This window comes from Balaenoptera musculus, chromosome 10 (genome assembly GCF_009873245.2).
Source record: "Balaenoptera musculus isolate JJ_BM4_2016_0621 chromosome 10, mBalMus1.pri.v3, whole genome shotgun sequence".
Classification (NCBI taxonomy): Eukaryota; Metazoa; Chordata; class Mammalia; order Artiodactyla; family Balaenopteridae; genus Balaenoptera; species Balaenoptera musculus.
The window spans coordinates 100,190,735-100,211,911 of NC_045794.1; the positions used below are offsets into that span (position 1 = coordinate 100,190,735).

Sequence of the window (21,177 nt, forward strand, 5' to 3'; positions counted from 1 at the left end):
ATCTGGCAACAACTGTTTTGAATGTCTCATCCTAGGGGAAGTAAACATAATGGCAAGGAATAAATAGGGGTCACCTTTGTTCTTTAAACCCTTCTGACGTGTAATCTAGTACCTAGACAAGCAGTCTTTAACACGCTAGTCAGTCCATGGATAGGCTTTTAGGGAGGACTCACAAACACCCTGAAATTATATGCAGACTGGTTTCCTACATGAATGTATGCACAAACTTTCTTTGCATTTTCAAGTAATCCATAAACCCTTCCCCCCAAAAAAGGTTAATAACCACTGCTCTAAGAATGTTCCTTTTATTTATGTATTCATTTATTTATTTTTATTTTTGTCTGTGTTGGGTCTTTGTTGCTGCGCGCAGGCTTTCTCTAGTTGCGGCGAGTGGAGCACAGGCTCTAGGTGCGTGGGTTTCGGTAGTTGTGGCGCGTGGTCTCAGTAGTTGCGGCTCGAGGGCTCTAGAGCGCAGGCTCACTAGTTGTGGCTCACGGGCTTAGTTGCTCCACGGCATGTGGGATCTTCCCCGACCAGGGCTCGACCCCGTGTCCCCTGCACTGGCAGGCGGATTCTTAACCACTGCGCCACCAGGTAAGTCCCAGAATGTTCCTTTTCTGAAGCAACTTTCCTGATGAGTTAATAATGGGTCAAATTCCCAGTGTCCTATTAACCGTTAGGCAAGGAGAGTTAAAGTTGAACCGCTTTGTACAACTTAATCTATTACTGTACGTGGTATTTGAGACGCTATACTGTAGTACTCAAAAGCACACGAACACAAATCCTGACACTGGACACGTGTATTAGTCCCCCAGTTTAAAAATATGTTTGCAGACTTCATCTTCGTTGATCCTGACTAGGTGTGCAAATGGCAAGTTACTTGGCCTCTAGGGGACCCACCGCGGAAAGCAAATACAAGGTGGCCGTGGAACGGCGGACGGGTCCGGTTTTCTCATCCACGCCCGCGGCCGTCCCTCCCGGCTCCGCAATCCCAGGCCTTCCGAGCATCCGCAGCCGGCGCGTCGCGGGCCCCCGGCGCCGAGGTCCCGACGTGACGCTACCCGAATTCACTCACGTCTCTGGGAGTCACGGCCTATCTCTCCTCAGCCCTCCAGCACCATACACGGCCACCACGAGCCCCGGCCACGCTGCCTGACTGACCCCGCTCTCCCGGGCGCCTCGCGACTCCCAGCCGCGCCCACCACCAGCAGCGACCGGCGCACGGACGTCTCAAACGCCTACGGCCGCCGGCACGTGACCAACGCGCGCTAACCCCGGGCTGCCGGCGCCGATTGCCCTAGAGGCCGGCGCGTGGAGTGCGCGCATGCGCGTGCACATGCGTGAGCAGGGAGAGCTCCGGCGGCCGCTTCAAAGCAGTTGGGCGCATGCGCCGCGTGACGCCCCGCTGCCGCCGTAGGAGGAGCTGCAAACCAAGGCTCCGGCGCACTTGCGTAGTAGCTGGACGCGGGCGTTTCTTTCCTCCCTTTTTTTCGAATTGGTCGTGAGGGGTAGATTCGAGTTACAAAATGGCGGCGTGGCGCGTGTGGGCCGCCGTTCTCCCAAAGGTCTCCTCCTGAACGGACGATTCTCCCCCTCACTGCCCAACGCAGAGAGACGAGGTCCCCGAGGGACATGGTGTTTGAGACTCAGGGCTTGCCGACCACCGAATCCTTCGAGTCTCTCAGCGCACCGGAAGCGACCGGGCGCCGCTTCAGACCCGAGCGCCGCGGCCGCGACCTCGCACCTGCCCGCCTCTACGCACCCGGGCTTCGCCGCACCCACAACCTAGCGAGGGCCGCGGCTGCCGCCGGCGAGGTGAGAGGCGGGCGGGCGGGCGGCGCGGTAGGGGCGGGGGCCGAGCGCAGAAGCCGGGGTACGGGGCCCGGGTCTGGTTGGAGGAAGCCGGGCTCCGGGTGCGGGACCCGGGCCTGGAATGGGGACCCTGGGAGGAAGGAGCGGGGTGCGGGGCCCCGGCTGGAGAGCGGGTAATGGGCGAGCCGGGGTGGGGCGCGGTGTCAGCAGCGACGCAGTCGGGCGTGTTTGTGAAGCCGGGCTCGGGGCCGGCCTGTCGGGGCTGCGGTGTCCGACTTGGGTAAGGCCCGCCCGGGCGCGGCGCCCCTGCGGCCCTGGCGGAGGCCGGAGCTGGAGCGGGCAGGGACCGTCCTGGCGAGGCCCCCTCGGTTTATTTCCTAGCGGTCCTCTCGGTACTCGTCTCTTTCTTTTCGTTCTTTCCACCACCTCCTTGGTCTGGTTTCATTTTCTTATTGCAGTCTCAGGCCACTGATCACTCGTTAGGCTGTCCGATTAAGAAGCAGTGTTAGAGATTTCGTTTTTCCCTAGCGTTTCAGTCTCCGGGTTCCGGCCCCATGTTCCCTTTTTCCTCCGGGCATCACGCCATCGAGTATGTTCAAATCTGTTTCCGTCTTAAAACTGATGTGGACTGAAGGTAGGGCAGCACCAGGTGGTAGAGATCGCATACCTCACTATGTCGGGCACAAATAAAGTTTTCTCCAATTACCAAAAGTTTCGAGTTGCTATCACAAGGTGTGCTTCATACCTAGTAATCATTTTATAATTTGGTGCCTTTTAAACCACAAGCCCACATGTTTTTTAAGTTCTTAGTAATAGCACAGAAGACTCTAGGTGCCAGGCTTTGTGCTAAGTATTTTACAGGGATTTTTTTTCCTTTTTCTCTTCTGGCATAAAAAGAAAATTATTGTCTGAAGTATCATGCTTTGAAATAAAATATGGATTTGGTAACGTATTTTTTAAAGCCAGACTCATAATTCAAGTTAATTCTCTTTTTTTCCACACTACAGCTTTTAAGTTAGGGAGGAGAAGTAGTATTTTGTAGCCTTTGCTTCTAACGAAACTTGTTCCTTTAATAATATTTATTGAGTCCTTCCTGTGTTCCAGGCATTGTTCTAAACTAAGCTTTTTGTGTATCTCATTTAAATTTCACAACATCTCCGTGTTCTACAAATGAAGAAACTGAGGCACAAAAATTAAATAATTTGCCCAAGGTCTCCAGCAACAAAATGGCAAAACTGGATTCTAGCATTTTGTAGTATTTTCTCAAATACTTCAGGCCCCAGATCTCTGATTCTGCAACAACCGGACCATCAGCCATTGGGGGGGCCGGGGGGGAGTGGGTTTGAGGTACATGAGTGAGTGAAACAAAGATACCCGCCCTCTGGTTAGTCACTGATGGGATAAATATGGTGGAACAGGAAGCAGCTACATTAAGTTAGGTTGTTTCAGTATGCCAGTTGTCTCTTCAGTTGTGGGTATGAGTTAGTGTTAGTGTTACAATTTTACGCTTATCACAGGTTTTGCACTTTCAGCTCCACCCCTTTTTGCCAGTTAATCTTAATACCTGTTATTAAGTTAATAGTTGATAGCAAAAAATGACTGTTTCAGATTTTCCCCTCTTCTGCCCTCTGGTGGAGGTGCTAGTTACTGAGTAGGAAAATGGCCCAAAAGAATCCACGCAGAGACCTGGCCTCTGAACAGTTCGAGTTTAGTAAGGATTTATGTGTAAGGGTACCTTGTTTGTTTTCTGGACGACAAAGATTAATAGCAAAACTTGACCAAGTGTTTGGGAGGGAGGCATTAAAAAAGAGGATTTGTAGGTAATGAATGAAAATTACGTAAATTCTCATTTATGTTTTAGAATCTGGGACTTTAAAACCATTTATTCTGTAATCAGAAAAAAGCACTTGTAAAAGAAAAATTGAGAGATTATTAGAAGAGTATTAAAAGCTGAAAAGCCCTATGTGATCACCCTACAGGGGGTCAGATTTTGGAGGACTTTGGAATGCCAGCATTTGAATTTTATTTTATAGATACTAACATGCAGTGGGTGATGTGTAAGTTTGTATCTTAATGACCAGGAGGTTCTAGAAACTTACTCTGGTGGGTTGTGGTGTTGAGGGCAAATGAGACTGGGGAAGGACTATAGGAAGGAAGCTAGGCTGGTTTTCAGGAACCCTGGCTAGTGTTCCAAACTAATCGATAAATTCCTGGGCAAGGTAAGTAGCAGAGGAAATGGAGGTTTTTGGTCCATTTAACTGGTAAGTTAGGGAAGAATCCAGCACAACACTCACAGTGGAGCTCTCCATTGATTGTTTCTGTTTTTAATAGCAAAGGATATATGATCTTAGGATCACAAAATAAATCGGAAATTTTTAGGGATGGATACAAGTACCCACCTTGAATAAGTGCTCGTAGAGATAGTACTGTCAATCCCTGACTCTTAATCCTCCCCGTAACACCATGGTTTTTGAGGAGTTGAGCTGATGGCTTTATTTGTTTTATAAATTTGTTTTATTTTTATTTTTGGCTGCGTTGGGTCTTTTTTGCTGCGTGCAGGCTTTCTCTAGTTGCGGCAAGCTGGGGCTACTCTTCGTTGCGGTGCACGAGCTTCTCATTGCGGTGGCTCCTCTTGTTGCGGAGCACGGGCTCTAGGCGCGTGGACTTCAGTAGTTGTGGCACGTGGACTCGGTAGTTGTGGCTTGCGGGCTCTAGAGCGCAGATTCAGTAGTTGTGGCGCACGGGCTTAGTTGCTCCGCGGCATGTGGGATCTTCCCGGAGCAGGGCTCGAACCTGTGTCTCCTGCATTGGCAGGTGGATTCTTAACCACTGCGCCACCGGGGAAGCCCTGATGGCTTATTTTTGAAGAGTTAAAAATTCTAGGAATGTTAACACATCCATATTAATCATGTTTTGAACTTTTAAATGATGTCCTAGCTTAGAAATATGCAATTTGGGGTAATTAAATGTTCAGTCTTGGGAAATAGATTACTATCAACTTGTCTGTAGCCTAAAGATGAATAGAGATCTTCCTCAACATATGTTGGGGTTACGTCACAATAAACCCATGATAAGATGAAAATACTGTAAGTCGAAAATGCATTTAATATACCTACCCTACCGAACATCATAGCTCAGCCTACCTTAAATGTGCTTAGAACACTTACATTAGCCTACAGCTGGGCAAAATCATCTAACACAAAGACTATTTTATAGTAGTGTTGAATATCTCATGTAATTTATTGAATAGTGTACTGAAAATGAAAAAGAGAATGGCTGTATGGGTACAGAATGGTTGTTAAGTACATCGATTGTGATGGCGTGGCTGGCTGACTGGAAGCTGTGGCTTGCTGCCGCTGGCCAGCATCACAAGAGAATATCATACCGCCTGTTGTTAGCCTGAGAAAAGATCAAAATCTGAAAGAAGGTTTCTACTCAATGCGTATTGCTTTCACACCATTGTAAACTTGAAAACTTGCAAGGCGAACCATTTTAAGTCAGGGACCATTTGTACTCATGTTGGGAAGGTATTTCCAATACCTTATTCAAATTCTTAACTAAGGTTGTACTTTACTGTATCATCCTTAAGAGAATTTTAAATATTAAAAATGTCTTGCCTGTAGCAAGACTGTGTGTAAGTATAAGTTGCATGGAATGCCTCCTCCAGTAATCTTTATTGGATTCGTGACACTAGGAGCCTCACAGTGTTACAGAGTTCTCATTAAAGCAGTGCCCACTGGTATCAGGAATGTTTTTATCTCATTTCATGCTAGAGTAAATTTTTTAAATTCTTTGTAAGAGTTAAATCATATTCTAGAAAAGTAAACTTATTACTTCTAACCTTTTTGCTTTTAGGTTCGAAAAAATGGCCAAAAGAATTGCCGAGAAGGAATTGACGGATAGGAATTGGGATCAAGAAGATGAAGCAGAAGAGGTAAAAAATAATTTCCCTAAGAATGATTTCCTTCTACTTCCAAATTTAAATTCATTTTGGGATTCCTCATGAAGATTCTGATAAAATTAAAAGGCCTTTTTAAGAACATCTGGAACTGGAAATAGTATGGTTTCTTATGATCTGTACTTAGTCTAGAAATTGATTACATTTGGGTGTGCTTTTCCATTAACAACTATTCCCTAAGTACTCTGCTCCTTTGTAGAAGCACCTTCCTCCTGAATTTCATGTAGCATTTCATTGGCGCATTCTGAGCCCGTGGTTTTAGTCCAGATTGAAGGGTGAGTGAATGATCTAGTCATGAACTGAGCACGGTGCCAGCACTCAGACTTGAAAAGTGGTTCACCACCACTGTCTTAGTCTGCCACGCTCACAGTTTTAGATTTTAGAAGACTGAGGTCACCTCCCTTACTGTAATGCTTCTTGGAGGCTCATTTTATTTCATATTCTGAAGACACTCCCCACCCCCCAACAACTGCGTTAATAGGAATAGAATTTAGATGGCCTAGTTTCTTTCCTAACCAAATAAAAATGGTCTTCCCTGAGGAAATCTTTTAATTTTTATCTTACAAAGAATAGAACACAGCTGCATTTCTAAAGTGCCTCATCAGCAGTTGGATACTCCCAGGCCAGTTCACTAAGGAAATCTGCACCAAGTTAGTAGAAGTGTGCTAGGTTAAAAAATAGACGTATATTATAAAGAGTCTGCAAAAATGTTTGCAAGATAATTCTTAAGACTGCTGTTTTCCTTCTTTCTCAATCTGTTTTCTAATATTAATATTTTTTCCTTTACAAATATGTGTACTGGTATGTTTGGGGAAACCAAAATCACAAGTATGGGCTTTTAAAAGAGCTTTTAACAATTCTGACTGACTTGGTACTTTTTAAGCAAGTCTTTGGTAACTTTAGTTCTTTCCAGGTTTTAGGCACAGTTACATTCTGGGCCTACCATATAATGATTTGTTTTGACATTAAAATACTTCAGGAATGAAAGGACTTCCATTTGGACAGATTCTAATGAAATGAGTGTGGAAGGACATTACATTTAATTTGGGTCAGGTGTAGCCAAATGGTCCCTTCTATGGATGTAGAGATCTCTTTAAGTTTAGCATTATCTGAAATAAGTATAGATGAGAACTTTTTACAGAAAATATTTTATGCCATTCCTCCAGGGTAAAAAGAGGGGTTGAAGTAAAGCCAAAGATTTTCAGCAGGTTTCCAGCAGGTGACTTAGAGCCCCAGTCTCAGTGGTCTTCTGGATCATGGGCAAATGGGCAAAGCTCTTCTGTAAAATAATGTGTATTATGAACATAACATTTATTTTTGAAAACCATAGTTGTAAGAGATTAGATTTGGGCATCTGGGTAATGTCTTTGAATATGTTTGACATATTCAAAGAATTGATCATGAACAGCTTTGCGCCAAAGTTTTGATGGTCTTAGTCTTCTTAGAACTTTGATGTATGCACTCTTCTCTCTGAATTGTGATAAAGTCTGGATTTGTAGTTTCTGGAAGGTTTCTGATTCGCCTAACTAGCATTGGAATTCACAAGATAGATACTAGACGTAAACTTTAACTTAACGTGCCCTCTCCATAATTTGTGTTACTTAAAAACCAGAAGATATTGATCAGTTTGTCTGGTCTAGCTTTTTTGTTCAGCATTTTATCACCTTTTTGGCCTTATCTTGTTGCTGTTTAATTTGTACACTCCTGCAGGTGGGAACATTCTCCGTGGCCAGTGAGGAAGTCTTGAAGAATAGAGCCATAAAGAGAGCAAAGCGTAGAAATGTTGGATTTGAAGTGAGTGTTTTCTTACAGCTTCTGGTGTTAAACACTAACTTGATTTCTGAGCTATAGAATATTTCCACCTCTGGGAGCAGTCAGATCAATAAATGCTTTTTTTTTAAAAATTATTGTCTTTTATGTAATCTATCAAGAATGTCTTTTTTTTTAAATACATATAATGGTTTTTCATTGTTAATTCATTATTACAAGATATTGAGTATAATTCCCTGTGCTGTACAGTAATTCCTTGGTTGGTTATCTATTTAATATATAGTAGTGTTGTATATATGTTAATCCCAAACTCGTAATTTATCCCTCCCCCCACCTTTCCCCTTTGGTAACCATAAGTTTGTTTTCTATGTCTGTGAGTCATATTTCTGTTTTGTAAGGAAGTTCATTTGTATCATTTTTTTAGATTCCATATATAAGCGATATGATATTTGTCTTTCTCTGTCTGGCTCACTTCACTTACTATGATAATCTCTAGGTCCATCCATGTTGCTGCAAATGGCATTATTTCATTCTTTTTTATGGCTGAGTAACATTCCATTGTGTATATATATATATACACTACATCTTTATCCAGTTATCTGTCAGTGGACATTAAGGTTGCTTCCCTGTCTTGACTCTTGTAAATAGTGCTGCAGTGAACATTAGGGTACAAGTATCTTTTCGAATTATATCAATAGTTTTGTCTGGATATGTGCCGAGGAGTGGGATTGTATGGTAGTTTTTAGTTTTTTTAAGCAACCTCCATACTGTTTGCCATAGTGGCTGCACAAATTTACATTCCTGCCAACAGTGTAGGAGGGTTCCTTTTTCTCCACACTCTCCAGCATTTATTACTTGTAGACTTTTTGATGGTGGCTGTTCTGACTGGCGTGAGGTGATACCTCATTGTATTGATAGTTTTGATTTGCATTTCTCTAATAATTAGCAGTGTTGAACATTTTTTTATGTGCCTGTTGGCCATCTGTATGTCTTCTTTGGGGAAATGTCTGTTTAGATCTTATGCCCATTTTTTGATTGGGTTATTAATAAATGCTTTTTAAAATGCCTAGTGCACTTGTGAAAATCCTTGGTGTAGAACATGGGAGATAGAAAAAGATAATAAATATGAGATCTGGGACTTCCCTGGTGGCTCAGTGGTTAAGAATCCACCTGCCAGTGCAGGAGACACGGGTTCCAGCCCTGGTCCGGGAAGATCCCACATGCCACAGAGCAGCTAAGCCCGTGCACCACAACTACCGAGCCTGCGCTCTAGAGCCCGCAAGCCACAACCACTGAGCCCGCGAGCCACAACTACTGAAGCCCACACGCCTAGAGCCCGTGCTCCACAACAAGAGAAGCCACCACAATGAGAAGCCCGCACACTGCAACGAAGAGTAGCCCCCGCTCACCACAACTAAAGGAAGCCCACGCGCAGCAACAAAGACCCAACTCAGCCAAAAATAAATAAATTTATATTAAAGAAGAAAAAAATAAGTAAATAAATAAGTAAATAAGAGATCTGTACCTTAAAGGGAATTCATCCAATTGCAGAAATAAGATATAGATGTAGACAAATTTGAGTTGAGTGACAGTATGAAAAGGGAAAAGAGTATAGCAATAGGAAAGCAAGGGAAGTGGGTGTTGGAAGTAAGAAAGGAAAATGTAAGATATTCTCAAAGTGTTATCTGCTCCCTAGGATCGAGCCGTGGGTAGGCTGATACCTTTGAGAATAATAGAAGCGTTTCCCATTTTGTTTTTCCTTCTAGTGTAATATGGCATATTAAAATGTTTCATCCCTGTGTTCCAAAGGATAAAAGATGAGTCATAACTGGTGAGCTGAAACCATGTGGTCAGTACGCAGCCATCACTCCATGTTTAATAACTCTTCCCCAGTGCAGTCCTCATCCCTCAAGTAAATTCCAGACCCGGGAGTGCTGTCTTGGTGACCTGGGCATCTGTTGTCAGGCAGGAGAGGCTGGTTTGAACATCTTGGGTGGCATCCTTGGAATAAACCTACAGAACTGCATGTTCTGTGGTGGCTCTGTTCAATTTTTCTTTATTCCAAGTTCTTTTCTGGCCTGATTTCATTCTTAAGACTGGTGACTGGCTGGATGTAGGTGTTGAGCCAAGTTATATTTGGTGGCTCTGTCATGAAGAAGATACCGGGGGGAGGGACAGCTTCATTAGGGAGGAGGTGATCGATTTTGTTTTAGAAATGTATTTCGGGACTTCCCTGACAGTCTGCTGGTTAAGACTCCGCCTCCCAATGCAGGGGGTGCAGGTTCGAGCCCTGGTCGGGGAACTAAGATCCCACACGCCTCCAGGTGTGGCCAAAAAAATAAATTGTACATCTCTCTTTTTTTTTTTAACTTTTTATTTTATATTGGGGTATAGCAAATTAACAATATTGTGACAGTTTCAGGTGCACTGCAAAGCGACTCACCCCATATCCATGTATCCATTCTTCCCCAAACTCTCCTGCCATCTGGGCTGCCATGCACATCTCTTAAAAAAAAAAAAAAAAGATGTATTTCAAGGGCCTGTGGTACATCCAAGTGGAGTTCTCTAGGAGACCACTAGGTGTACTGATCGGCCACTCAGAACAGGAAGTGGCGTGAGAGGTGGGTGCAGCTCTGAGAAATTTCCCCATCAAGGAGGTTGAAGCCAGGGGCGATGAGAAGAGGCCTAAGAGTGGGAGCTCATGATGAAGAACGAGATGCCTAGGGGAGACAGGCTCAAGGAGGGACGGGCCAGCTGCGGACAAGCGACAGTGAAGAGGCAACAGTGTAGACCACAGCCCAGGGGCAGAGAGCAGCCTTAGAATTTCATAAGGCACGCCAAACATTTCCAGAGCGTCTTGGGTTAGAGGTGGGAGCGAGCTACCAACAGCAGGAAGGGTCTGCGAGAAAGACCTTGCTAAAGAAAGCAGAGGAGACCTTGGGAATAAAATGTTGCCTCTGGATTTCTCAACTAACGGAAAATCTAGAATTGGGACTCAGTCAACTTTGCAAGTTTCTGTATACTGAAAGCAGGCTGAAAGCAACAGAAGTTCTTAGGAAATTATAAGTAGTGGGTAAAGTACTTTTAGTTAACCTCACTTGATGTTTCTACAATTTCCTTAGGCAAAGGGTCTTTGAGTAGTATATGAAAAATCTTTCATTTGGGGTTTAGTTGTGTTGAGAATGTGTTTTTAGTTACAGTTCTGTGCCTCGGTGGTGAGTCCATGAATTTATTTGAATTAGTCTTTTTAACCTTTTATATCCTAAATATATTTTTAAAAATTATTTCACTGTAAATGACATCTATCCTTCCTGTTTTAGGAAGGCAGCTTCGGATTGCAAAGCTGTCATGAGTAAAATCCATGTTCTGTTTCTGCTTGTGCTGGCAGTTTCCTTTAATGCTGGTTGCATAAGGATTCTAGGTACTATTTAGCCAAGATAATGCTGTCATTCACTTGCTTATTTGGAGACAAAAAAGTAGAGTTATCTAATGTGTGCTCTTTCTTTATATTTCAGTCTGATAGTGGAGGGGCCTTTAAAGATTTTAAAGGCTTGGTTGTACCTTCTGGAGGAGGAGGGTTTTCTGGATTTGGTAATGGTGCTGGAGGGAAGCCTTTGGAAGGACTGTCAAACGGAAACAGCATAACTAGTGCCCCGCCCTTCTCCAGTGCAAGGACAGCAACCGAGACCAAGGCCACCTTCGGTGAGTAGGTTCTTCTACCCCGAGTCACATCTGTGTAAAGATGATCTTTGAAAAATAACTTTCAAAGATGTTTTTCTTGTACTTTTTCTGGGTCCTGAGGCTATATGAGCAAAAACAGGGTAATGGTGAAAGGGATGGAAATCAGGGAGCTTTTGGCTCTTTACAGAGTAAGTGAGTAGACCACAGGCCAAAATAGACCTGGGTTCTGTTCTCAGTTCTGCCAGTTACCAGCTCTGTGTGACCTCGGTGAAATTCCTTAACCTTTGAGCCTCCAAATCTTCAACTGCGAAATGAGAATGACCTCAGAATCAACCTAAGGGTCAAAGGAGAAAAAGAAGCTCTTAGCAGACCCTCTGTAAAGGCCTCCCATCCCACCCCCTCATTCATTATACATGTACCAAGAATTTCCTGTGTGCCACATACCTTACTGTTCCCAGTCTAGATTTATTTTGCCCAGGACATGTTGATTGCCTAATCCTGTTTTGAGGGAATTGGTCAAGAAGTCTTGGGATTAACAACAGAGAATGGGAACATGGGTTAAAATCTTTGGTTCTTAGAAATGATCCTGACTCGTTGGATTATACTTAGCTAGTTATTCTAAGAGTATATACTGTTTCATTTAAATTTGGCAGTTTAGTGTGATTAAGATAAGTACTTTCTATTAAGATTTTAACTGCATTAATATATGTTCCTCCTTACAACCTTGGGGAGTAAGTTCTATACTAACATAGTATTTTGACAGTTTTAGGTAAAAAAGCCATCCTTTTGAAGGAAAAGATTATTTTAAAATTATAGCGGTTAAATGCAAGCATGTAAAAAATAGATATATTCATATATATAATGTTTGATTTGATTTTTGTAATAACTAGTTTCCAAATACTATATGTGCACATACTTCTTGAGCTGTCACAAAAATAGGATACAGTAAATGCACAAAATACGAAGACAGAGTGGTATGAAAATCAAGATGACTTAATTAAATCAGCTTCTGAATAAATTCTTAAAACTGTAATTTCCTGTAGGGTCTGTTGCTGTAAACGGCCCTACCTCCTTGGTCGATAAAAAGATTTCAAATCCCAAAACTAATGGCGACGGTCAGCAGCCTGCCTCCTCTGGCCTTACCTCCAGTGCCGCCCGCCACAGGAGTGCCTATCATAAGCAGCTGGCGGCCTTAAACTGCTCTGTTCGGGATTGGATCGTGAAGCACGTGAATACAAACCCGCTCTGTGATCTGACACCTATCTTTAAAGACTATGAGAAATACTTAGCAAGCATCGAACAGCAACATGGGAACAGTGGCAGCAGTAATTCTGAAGGTGAAACCAACAAAATATCAGTTGAAACACAGCCTCCTTCCCTGTTTGGTTCAACAGAATTACAGCAAGAGTCAACATTTTTGTTTCATGGCAACAAAACTGAGGATACATCTGAAGAGAAGGTGGAGGCTGTGTCTGAAAAGAACAAGGACCCGTCACTAGGAGCAACAAGTGCCTCATTTAATTTCGGCAAGAAAATTGATAGTTCTGTTTTGGGCTCCTTAAACTCTGGCCCCTTGACTGGATTTTCATTTTCTTCTGGAAACTCCAGTTTATTTGGCAAAGATATTGCCCAGAGTAAACCAGTTTCTTCACCATTTTCCGCTAAAACGTTGGCGAGCCGAGCAGAAGGTGGCGGTAACGACTGCAAAGGTAAACACACAGTCAGCCCTGGAAGTCTTCTAGATCTGTGGGGGTTCTGTGTTTGGTGGGAAAGGCGTAGCCTTGTGAACGAGGTGGATCTGGACTCACGGCACAACTCCATCATTGCCTCAGCGTGAGTGTGATCCTGGACAGAGTTGATCAACTCCTTTGAGTCTGTCTCCTTATTCGTGAAATGGAGTAAGACCGATTTGGTAGGGTTATTTTAAGGATTAAGAATATAAAAATAATAATATAAAAACATCTGGCACAGTGACTTTGAAAATTATCAAATACTTGGCTTTCCATTAAAAAAAATTGTATTTTATTGAAAAATTCATGATGGACGTTCACTGAATTGTTTGTTTTTAAGAGATTTGCTTATAAATAAATTCACACGGCAAAACCATACTCTAAAAAAGGTAGACTTCATAGCTGTGGGGGAACAAATTGACAGTGTTTTCCCAAGATGGGTCTGGATTGCAGCCACCTTTCTAGAAGTTTCTGTGGTGTGTCATGTTAGTGCCCCAAACCAGGCCTTAATCCCAGCCCCTCCACTCCCTGTGTGGTTCTTAGCTCTCTGAAAAGAGGGGTTGTGTCATAATCCCTCTTCACCACATGGTGGTTGTGAACAAACTGTGTGTATGTAGGCTCTTACTTATAAGCAGTTAAAAGTACGTCTCTCAGGCATCAGCATATTGATCCTTGAGAAGGAAAACTGCAATTTGCCAGTGGGCAAAATACTATGTTTTAAATATTATGTATTATGTATAACTCTCCTTATGTTGCCTTGCCCTCATCACCTGTATCCTCAGGCAAGGGCCCTCCAGGGCAAAGCATAGAATAAAGAGTTCCCCCCTTCTTCTCTGCCCTAAATATGACAGAGGGAGAGTCTGTCGTAGTCACAGGGACTCTGCTGCTTGTGGAAGTGATGTCGAGTTTGAATTAAGTCTCCATCTCAGCAGGATGCCCTCCATAAAGCACTTATTCCTTATCCTTATTCCTTATCACGTCTTATGCACAGGAAGACTTGGAGAGCTTGTTAAAATAACAGATGCCCGGGGCCCACACTGGAGGGCCTAACTCAGGAGTGCCTTCTTAAAATCGAAATGAGCTTGTGACCTGAATTGTTTGAGCGCCAGAATTGTTTTTCTTAGTCGCTAGTCAGTGAGTTTTATGCAGTTGCTTTCTCCTTAAGGGGATTGTAATTTGTGTCCAGCAGTGACTTAGCTCTCCCCTGAGGTTGAGGCACTGGAGTGAAGGGAAGTGCTGTTGGACTCAGCCGGGAGGGTGCCCGTGGTGCCAGCATGTCCAGGGGCGTGGCGGCCCAGACAGAGCTTAAGTTGCTTACAGTTGGCTTTGGACTAATTTCTCTGACAACTTGTCCTGTAAAGTTGTTATTTTCTCCATCGTCTTTGGTCATTGCTCTCATTGGTTATTCCTTGGTGTGATGCAGCTACAGTCACAGGAGCATTCGGGGATGAAAGTGTTGGAAGCCCATCTGAGATTTTTATTTCCCAGTGGGTAATCTGAGTATATGTGAGTGTTGACTGATTGTTTTCCTGTGTGAGTTTGCCTGTTCACTGAATACAAGCATCGACACTTTGATTCAAAGGCTTTCTGCAAAAATCCAGTGAGTGCCTCCTTATCCCCACCCCAGCATGATTAGATTGTGTTTCAGTTTCTGTATCAGCTTACATGGAATTTTTAGGTTGGGCGGGGGGAGTAGGTAACTAACTTCTTTTGTCACATTTTCAAGCTCTTGATTTGAATCTTACTGAATTAGTGTTGTTTTTTATAAAAGGTGGAGATGAAGAAGAGAATGATGAGCCACCCAAAGTAGTAGTTACTGAAGTAAAAGAAGAAGATGCTTTTTACTCCAAAAAGTAAGTAAGAGTCACGGGAATTCCACTTTTCAAAGACGTGGAAAGAGGCTTCTGGCTGGAGAGCGCAGGTGACATTATCCCTGCAGAACTTACTGGGCGTCCCATCCTGGGGTCAGGCTGTGCCCATTGTTTGAATTGGAACAAGGAAGAATTCTTGGCCTGTTTATTTAAAAATAATCTGAGTCTAAAAATTTCCTGCTGGGCGTATCCTACTCTTTTCTGTTAATTTAGCTCTTTTCTGCTTTTCAGGTGCTTTAGAGACAGTCTTTTCTTTTTGATCTTCCTGCCCCAGTCTCCTCTCATCATTCTCTCCCTTTTTCTCCTTTCTTCTCTTCCCCTCCTCCTTCCCCTACAAAGACAGTCACCTAGTCACTGATTTGAGGTTTGGTTTTACCTCTGCTCTTAAATTAGGTGGCATCTCGGATTCCTTCCTAGAGACACGTTAACCTTCATGGATTTTCTCACGGCCAAAAAGTTCTCCATAGCAGCCATTCCTTCCCGTTAAGGATGTGTAAATACTTTATCTTTCCCTCGATGAGAGCTGGTTTGGGGTTTTTGGTTTTTGTTTGTTTGTCTAATGAGAGCTGCTGATTTCAGAAGAGGGCTGAAGAGAAATTTTGAATTATCTCTCAATGAAATTAGTGCTTTTTAACAAAGATACTTACTGAAAAACATTTGTGCCCTTTTAGAAGCTTCCCTGGATGTGTTTTTGTAATACAAACATTTCAGACTTAAGTCAGCAATTTTCATAGTGTGAATCACCAAATCCTGTGGGATTCCCAAATGTTGTTTATTTTTGAGAACTTTTAAAAGAGACCAGCAATTCCTTTTGCCTGTTTTAAAATTTAATTACACAGATGATGTAAAGGAATGACCCTGACTTAAGATTTTTTTCTTTTTTTTTGGCCACACCGCACGGCTTGTGGTTTCTTAGTTCCCCAACCAGGGATTGAACCCAGGCCACAGCAGTGAAAGCGCCAAGTCCTAACCACTGGACCGCCAGGGAATTCCCAAGATTTTTTTCTAATCAGAGTAAATCAAAGGAACAGGCAGTAGTTTTGATTTGTTAATAACCTAAGGAGATGTGTGACAGGAGGCTGGGGAGACATTTGACAGCATTATTTTAGGCCTTGCTTAAGCACGTTTTCCAGACTTATTTCAACATCTTAGGACATCAAAAATTGAAGGAGTCCTGCAGAGAATTCAAAAATAAGAAATAGGAAAAGGGCGGGGGGTGGGGGTGGGTGTGGCAGAGTGTTTGTTCTGTATTTGTTCCTCTTCTTTAAGGACCAGGTCAGTTCTTTTGAGCTCAGGGCTGAAGGAGCACATCAGGGAGGTGTGGGAAGCTGGGCTGTGATTTTGACTGACTTTTGAGAAAAGATGGTTTTAGAAGCGTTGTTAAAGAGTTGTGTAGGGCCCACTGTATAATAGAAAAAAATATGGAGGGACTCCAGCCTGTCTCACCAGATTCTCTTATCTGCCTGTGTCCAGACCTGATCTGGGTCAATAGAAGGCTCTTCCTAAGCTTCCTCTGCTGTCATTTAATAACAGACTTCCACACAAGTGTGAACAGGGGCTGTTAGAAAACTGTGTGACTGTCGTGATTTGTCATTGTCTGATCGTACCTATTATTTTTCTCTGTAGGTGTAAACTATTTTACAAGAAAGACAATGAATTTAAAGAGAAGGGTGTAGGCACTCTGCATTTAAAACCTACAGCTAATCAGAAGACTCAGCTTTTAGTGCGGGCAGACACCAATTTAGGTGGGTATCTTTTTTTTCAGGTGGTACAAAATAATCATAATCACATAGTATGTAAAAGCCCTTTGCTTTGCTGATTTAGTCATTGAGATTTTCAAGTATATTAATGTGTTCTTTGGAACGAAATAGAGTTTGTTCAGGCCACATTCATCCTGTACTTACTGATTATAGATTTAGTCGAGTACCAGGGTAGTAGTGTGTAAGAAAACCTGGATGTATTGAAAGCTATTGCCAAGAAGTAACCGAAATGGTTTTCATTTTCCTTCGTGCTAGTATGTGACTAAGAAGCTACAGGTAAATCGGATGGTGTAGTAAACACTCAAGGGAAATTAACCATTTAAATGAATCCTTTTTATGTAGCAAATATTCATTAACTCGTTGCTGTCCACCCTTTACCCCACCCTCCAGCTTTATCCTTAAAACAGTCCTCTGAAAGGAAGAGGTAGTGGCTGGGCTCGGGGCGGGTCTAAGGGGAAGTGGTCGGTGGTGGCAGACTACACCAGACTGTGTCCTGGAAAGAAACTTCTGTGAGGCTTCTTTCCTGTGGACTTGACTAATTTGTAATACTATCATAGCAACCTCACTCCCACCCTGTGAGCGGTGCTGGCCTCTGACAGAGCCGTTTCTCTGCTGACCATTCTCTGTTCGAATGACATAGTGAAGCCTCCACGTCGTGCCGGCGTGTTTTTTCTGCAGTGCAAGAAAGCACGGCGTGTTCTAAAGTGCTGCTGGTTTCGGGCTGCTGCCGTGGTTGTGGGAGACTTGGGGCAGGTGTGCAGACGGCGGGTCCTCCTCAGGGAGGCCCAGTCCGCGTCCTGCCAGAGGCCCACGGTCCTCTCTCGGGGACACCGTGCTGGCGTCTGGCAGGGAACTGTGGCCGTCCTTAGGACATTCCGGTGGCTCCATTAAGTATAAGTTGCTCTGGCGTTTAATGTTTCGCCTGTTAGAGCTGTAGTTTCATGGAACTATGGTTTATATATTTTGATGCATTTTTTCCCTCTGTTTAAATGCAGGCAACATACTGCTCAACGTTCTCATTCCTCCCAACATGCCGTGTACTCGCATCGGGAGAAACAATGTGCTTATTGTCTGCGTCCCAAACCCACCCACTGATGAGAAGAACGCCACCACCCCGGTCACCATGTTGATTCGGGTCAAAACAAGCGAGGATGCGGATGAGCTGCACACGATTTTACAGGAGAAAAAGGATGCCTGAGCGCACTTCGGCGGAGCGGTTGTTGCCCATTGCTGCTCCCCCACCGCCCCTGAAACTTAGTCAGTTTTCTTCTCTTCCTGCTTTGACATTCTAGGACTTATAGATAACTTAAAACTTTTGTGAGGAAGATTAATATGGCCAATAAAACCTTTAACGTTAAGTGTCAAGAAACTATCTTCCCTTCTTAAGAACTGTCTAATGTGTGAAATACATTTGAAAGGAAATTTTTGGAAGATTTTTTATGTTCATTTATTAAACTAACCACAGGTGATTTCTTAATGGACTGAAATCAGGGTATCGATTAGATTTCCCAAAGGCTTTTCCGACCCAGGGGTTAGGGATCAGCTGCCACCACCGGCGCGGCCTTTCGCGGCGGTGTGTCCAGAAGGGAGCTTGCCTGTAGCGGTCTTCTTTCTGGCGGGCTTGGCTGATGTGTGTCCCTGTGAACCGTGCTGCCTTGCTGTGGCGGAGGTGTTCCTGCTTTGCTTTATTGTGTTATTTTACAGCTGAAATGTGAGCACTGGATGTTTGCCTTCAGCTTTTTCTGTGTGGACGCTGACCTGTAACCCCATCGGCTGCTTTACTGTGACTCTGGAACTGCTGTTTCATTTTAATAGGAAATGAGTAGCTTGTTCTTTGGTTTTGTAGGTTTATTCATGAGGTGCTCTTACTTCTGTATTCCCCTAGAGACAAATGGGATGGGGGGGATTGCCAGGAATGAGACTTAAAAGCACAAATTTGTAGTTTGTAGACCCTTATAGAAAAGAAAGGGTTAAACCATACAACAAAAGGAAGAGAATATGCTCTTGGTTATTTGTACCATGATGAACCCTATGGATCTAAAACCTAAACTTATTAAATCATAGGAGTTTTATTACACAGGAGCCATGTGAACTAACCAGGAAACATGCAATAAGGAAATGGAAGAGAAAATTATGTGTGTAAATGTTGCCTTTAACTTTTAGACAGCAGTGTATTCTGCATTTGATATTGAAATTTCCATTTACTTTCTAAAAAGTAAGATATTCAGTGTGTCCATTTGGAAGGGAGCCATGGGCATACACACGAATACGCACGTCACTTCCCCATAGCTGTCAGGTAACTCACACTAGCGTTCTTGAAGACTCTGGTCATATGAACTAGAGGTAAAGTTTAATGTTCTAAATGTCCACTTTCATTCATTCCTCATGAATCACTTAATGCTGGAACCAGATGATCTTGTTTAAAGGCTCAGGGTCCGTGCCTGAGGGCTCACACTCGTATATTCTGATCTTCAGTACATGCCGTCTCTGACTTTAAAAAAAAGTCAAAATCAGTGTAGATAGTACAGCTGCTTTTATTTAAAAAGGAAAAAAGCTTTAACTTTTAGATGTAAAGGAGGCGGGGAATCCATGTAGCGATGTGTCACTCTTAAGCACCTGAGGTCAGGTAGTCGCGCCAGAGTCTCAGGACGCTTGCGCTGCGGCTCGCATCTTTCTGGCTCCATTGGGAGGATTCGGCCCAGCGTGCGACTTCGTCCGTCCCGCCACTCGCAGAGGGAGGCGCTCGCTCTGTGGGGCTGGGGTGGCGTCGACCGGGTGTGGTGTGAGGTTGGGGGGAGGGGCGGTCACCTTGCTCTTCCTTTTTACAACTGGGAGTATTCATGAGGAGTTTAGTCAACAGGTGGTGGATGCTGTTAAGGTAACCCTGGCCCTGCCCTGTTGACCTTAGGGTTATCCAGCTGCTAACGGGCTGAGGAAATAAGGGGGACAAACCTCAGCACGTCACAGCTTAGCCGCGCGTGCTCCTGGGTCCCGCCAGAAAGTAAGGCGCTCAGACCTCTTTGGGGACTCTTCGTGCATCCTTCTGCTTGCTTTTGCATGCGATGTGGAATGTTCACCAAAAATGGCATGAAAGTCATGATTGGATTAACTCTTCACACCCCCATCCACCCCCCACCCCTGGGTAAAGATAGTTTGTCTTGTTAAATTACTGGATATGTGTGGCTTTCTTTTTCCTAACATTCCCAGCAAGTTCTTGCTAAGACTGTACTGTTAAAGTGAAGATTACGGGGGGAAATGTGTCCACCGTAAGTCAAAATGTGATATTTTCTTAAAATCACTCTTACACTTTAGGAACTTGCCAGTCTCCACTTTAATTATGTATTAGCGTAGAAGAGCCTAATAAGCGTATGTGGATTTCACTGTAAACTCTTAAGTCCGTGTATTGTTACTGGGGGAGGGGCTCCTTGGCCCCTGGAGGGCTTGCCTTTTCATCCCCACTGTGTAACACCTCAGTTCTGCCCTGTGGGTTTAGATTTATTTTTAACAAATTATTAGAAATTAGGCTTTAAAATGTTTAACGTGGACTAAAATTGTTGTCTTTAGTTTGAGAATCTATAAAGAGTGTGTCATAAATGTGGCCTAAAGGGTGTATATATCTTTAATTCTAAATCAGATTGTGTTATCTCTTGACAAACACTGAGTATCCCAGTGGCCTTTTTGTTTTTAAACCGCTGTTCATTCATCTCCTCCTTCTGAGCATTCCCATTAAGCAAAAAATTGAATGTTATGTTGTCTTCATTGTTAGAATCACAGGCTAAAAATGCGTGTCGTTTTTAAAGTTTAGGTTGTGTTTTCCATGGAAGGACAGGTCTGTTTATGGACTGATTTTCCTTAAAAGGATTGTTTTACAGTTTCAATTCTAAATTGTATTTTTGATGTGCTGCATGCCAAAAAATATCTACCTGTTCTGGGGTAGAGCAAAAAAAACGAATATTCTACCTTACTGTTAGAGCTCAGAACAAGTTTTCACTGAGACAGCTTTTTTGGTTTCGTTTTAAGGGTAAACAAGTTGCTTGTTTTGAGCATTTGTCAGATACTCTTATATTTCAGAACAATCCAAATGTCAGCGCAGTGCATTTGAAGGCTTTGCAGATTTCCAGGCGAAATGGCTTACTCCCAAACCCCTAGGATTCATTCTCATTCTGGAAGTGAGGACTTTTGAGTAGAAACTGATTTGTCCAGTAGGTGACCGTGAGGAACCTGTCAGAACTTTTCTTCCCACTGGGTGTTCTGAGCACAAGGCCTCTTGTGTGTCGGTGGCCAGTGGCAATGACGGTCCAGGCTGAGGGCGCTCCGTTTGATGCAGACACAGCTGTGGCGGAGGCAGGAAACTTCTCAGCAATCAAATGGATAAATTGTTTGCTTTCTATTTTAAATCGGAAATCGTTTTCTAAAACTAAAATACTTGAATCGTCGGACAATGTAATCTCAGTTTGTATTAGTTTTTGAATGATTCCCATTGAGGAAGTGTATCAATCCATGCAATGTGAATAAATGGAAAGTAAACAGAATCACAGTGTTTGACACTCTTGTGTTCCTCTGTGCTGCGCCTGGCGTTAGTACAAGGCAAGCCA

At 43.4% G+C, this 21,177-nt stretch overlaps 1 protein-coding gene across 2 annotated transcripts; it reads left to right on the forward strand.

The window, feature by feature from the left end:
- The first annotated feature begins 512 nt into the window (after window positions 1-512).
- Window positions 513-21,114, forward strand: NUP50 (nucleoporin 50). Of its 2 annotated transcripts, XM_036865478.1 has the most exons (8): window positions 514-1,815; window positions 5,668-5,746; window positions 7,481-7,564; window positions 11,056-11,242; window positions 12,265-12,930; window positions 14,723-14,804; window positions 16,449-16,567; window positions 17,578-21,114. In XM_036865478.1, the coding sequence occupies exons 2-8, from the start codon at window positions 5,678-5,680 to the stop codon at window positions 17,778-17,780; spliced, it is 1,410 nt and encodes a 469-aa protein (XP_036721373.1). In that variant the 5' UTR covers window positions 514-1,815; window positions 5,668-5,677; the 3' UTR covers window positions 17,781-21,114. The 2 variants fall into 2 exon arrangements, with proteins under 2 accessions (XP_036721374.1, XP_036721373.1); XM_036865479.1 differs by lacking the exon at window positions 7,481-7,564 and having other exon boundaries at window positions 513-1,815.
- Window positions 21,115-21,177: the final 63 nt, after the last annotated feature.